We start from the raw sequence: 1974 nt of genomic DNA, 5'->3' as shown, positions 1-1974 counted from the left end.
GGCGTAGAGGGGGCGGGTCTTAATGTTCCGTACGGTCCAATGGAGATGGCGGGTCTAAATCACGCGTATTACCCGTCAGAGAGTGGGCGGGGCGAGTGAACACCCCGTTGTGGCCGTGGAGGGGGCGGGGCCTTAACAGCCGGTGTTGGGGGTAATGCATCTGGCGGAGGGGGAGGGGGCGGGGCGAGTGAGCTCCCTGTGTGGGGGAGGGGAGGTTTGTGTTTTGACAACATGGAGGCGGCAGCGGGGTGACAGAGGCTGGGACAGGGCAGACACTCCCCCCCCCCCCCCCCCCCGACCTTGGCTTGAGGCTGTGAGAGGATCCGAGAGGAAAGGGGCGATCACCCGGGTGACTGCATCGCCGACAATGAAGTCCGACCGAGGTGAGGAACATTTTCCACAACAATTTATCGACCAAAATGGTGTGTGTTTTGTTAATAAATGTTGAGCACCGAACCTGAGAGAGACGGGTAAAATTCCAAAACTCTTCCACTTTTGTTATCTGACCTGCTAAAGGGATTGGATTTCATGGAGAAGAAACTTCTCTTAAGGTAGTTTGTTTTCTCTACTTTTTTTTGAGTATTTCAGAGGTGGAGACAGTTTAAAATACGTCTAAATGGTGGCTACGTGTCAGGCATGTCAGCAGAAAATAATCGCCTCTCTTAAGGTAGTTTGTTTTCTCTACTTTTTTTGAGTATTTCAGAGGTGGAGACAGTTTAAAATACGTCTAAATGGTGGCTACGTGTCAGGCATGTCAGCAGAAAATAATCGCCTGGACAAGCCTTGATGAAAATGATTTAGTTTAGTAAAGGTTTCTGTCCGTGCCAGAACTGAGCATGGGAGTAAGTTGTATTCTTACCGATCTTGCATCATGACTGCTATTTAAAGGGAAGCTGTTACTGCGGGAAGTATTGCACTGCAAAGTTTTGACGACAGTTGTGTCCAACCAGTCTTCATATTGAAGACCCGCTGCTTTCTTCTGAACGTTCCCTGCAATGTCAGTAGTTTGAAAATTCAGTGGCAACTGAGCACACCTCAGAATGGTGCCCATTTGTTACAGTTAACAAACTGAGTTCTTGAATCTTGAGTTGATTGCAAATTGAGAGCTATGAGTTGGAACAAAACGTTTAATTAGGAGAAAAATACCATGTTTTATCCTTCAATCTATAATTCTATAAAGTACATGGAGTACTTTAATTCCCACATTGCCATCCCCCAGAACAATTTTCTGAAAAATGATCCCTGCTGAAATCAAACTAAGACATTAGGTGCTGCATGGTAATTTTCATTGTCAAAGTGTTAATAAATGTAATCCTGTTGAGCACCGAACCTGAGAAAGACGGATAAAATTCCAAAACTCTTCCACTTTTGTTATCTGTATATTCTGATTTTGATCTAAGCCACAGTTCACATGTTTTGGGTGTATATGAAAAATAAAAACTAAATCTGTAACTTTCCTGTTTGATGTACTAAAATTCCGGAGGTGGTGGATTGAACTCTGTGTATGCTGGGGAAGGTCTGAAAGTTTAAGAAGATTTTTGTCCTTTCACGGAACTTATGCTATAAGTGGAAGCAAATAACTTCTGTTTGTTTTCTGAGGAGAACTGTATGAGCCAAAGTGCTGACTACGAACCTGCAAAGGGAGGATCGCTACCTGATGTCACAGAACTACACTCAATTGAAATGCAGGCCTGTTTCTCCTGAGCTTGGAGGAATCTTTCAACTAACAATTATTGAAATATGTAGAATTTATAAGATACGGAGGATGTGCAAGAGGCAGAATGATTTCACCTCTTTCCACCACCCATTCTGAGACCTCATTTCCCGTGACTCTATCTCCATATCTCTCCTCCCCAACCACTTTCACCCTTATCTTCTCTCCCCAACCTCTTCCTCCCTTGTATTCCCACTTTTACCTTCCCTCTCCCCACCTCTACCCCTATCCGTCCACTTCTACGCCCTTTGCCCCACCGT

The 1974-nt window shown here is 44.8% G+C and overlaps 1 protein-coding gene across 6 annotated transcripts in view; it reads left to right on the top strand.

Annotated features, from left to right (window-relative positions):
* Positions 1 to 275: 275 nt before the first annotated feature.
* fam214a (family with sequence similarity 214 member A) overlaps positions 276 to 1974 on the top strand; it is a 103834-nt gene continuing 102135 nt past the window's right edge. For all 6 annotated transcript variants that reach the window (XR_006309482.1, XM_043677394.1, XM_043677393.1 and 3 more), the window contains exon 1: positions 276 to 383. Coding sequence is in view for 5 of the 6 variants with exons in the window: in XM_043677394.1 (XP_043533329.1) it covers positions 368 to 383 (16 nt within the window). In the remaining variant the exon portion in view is untranslated. The remainder of the gene's footprint in view (positions 384 to 1974) is intronic.

The sequence above is a fragment of the Chiloscyllium plagiosum genome, chromosome 36 (genome assembly GCF_004010195.1).
Source record: "Chiloscyllium plagiosum isolate BGI_BamShark_2017 chromosome 36, ASM401019v2, whole genome shotgun sequence".
Classification (NCBI taxonomy): Eukaryota; Metazoa; Chordata; class Chondrichthyes; order Orectolobiformes; family Hemiscylliidae; genus Chiloscyllium; species Chiloscyllium plagiosum.
This window is presented reverse-complemented; position numbering and strand designations above follow the sequence as displayed.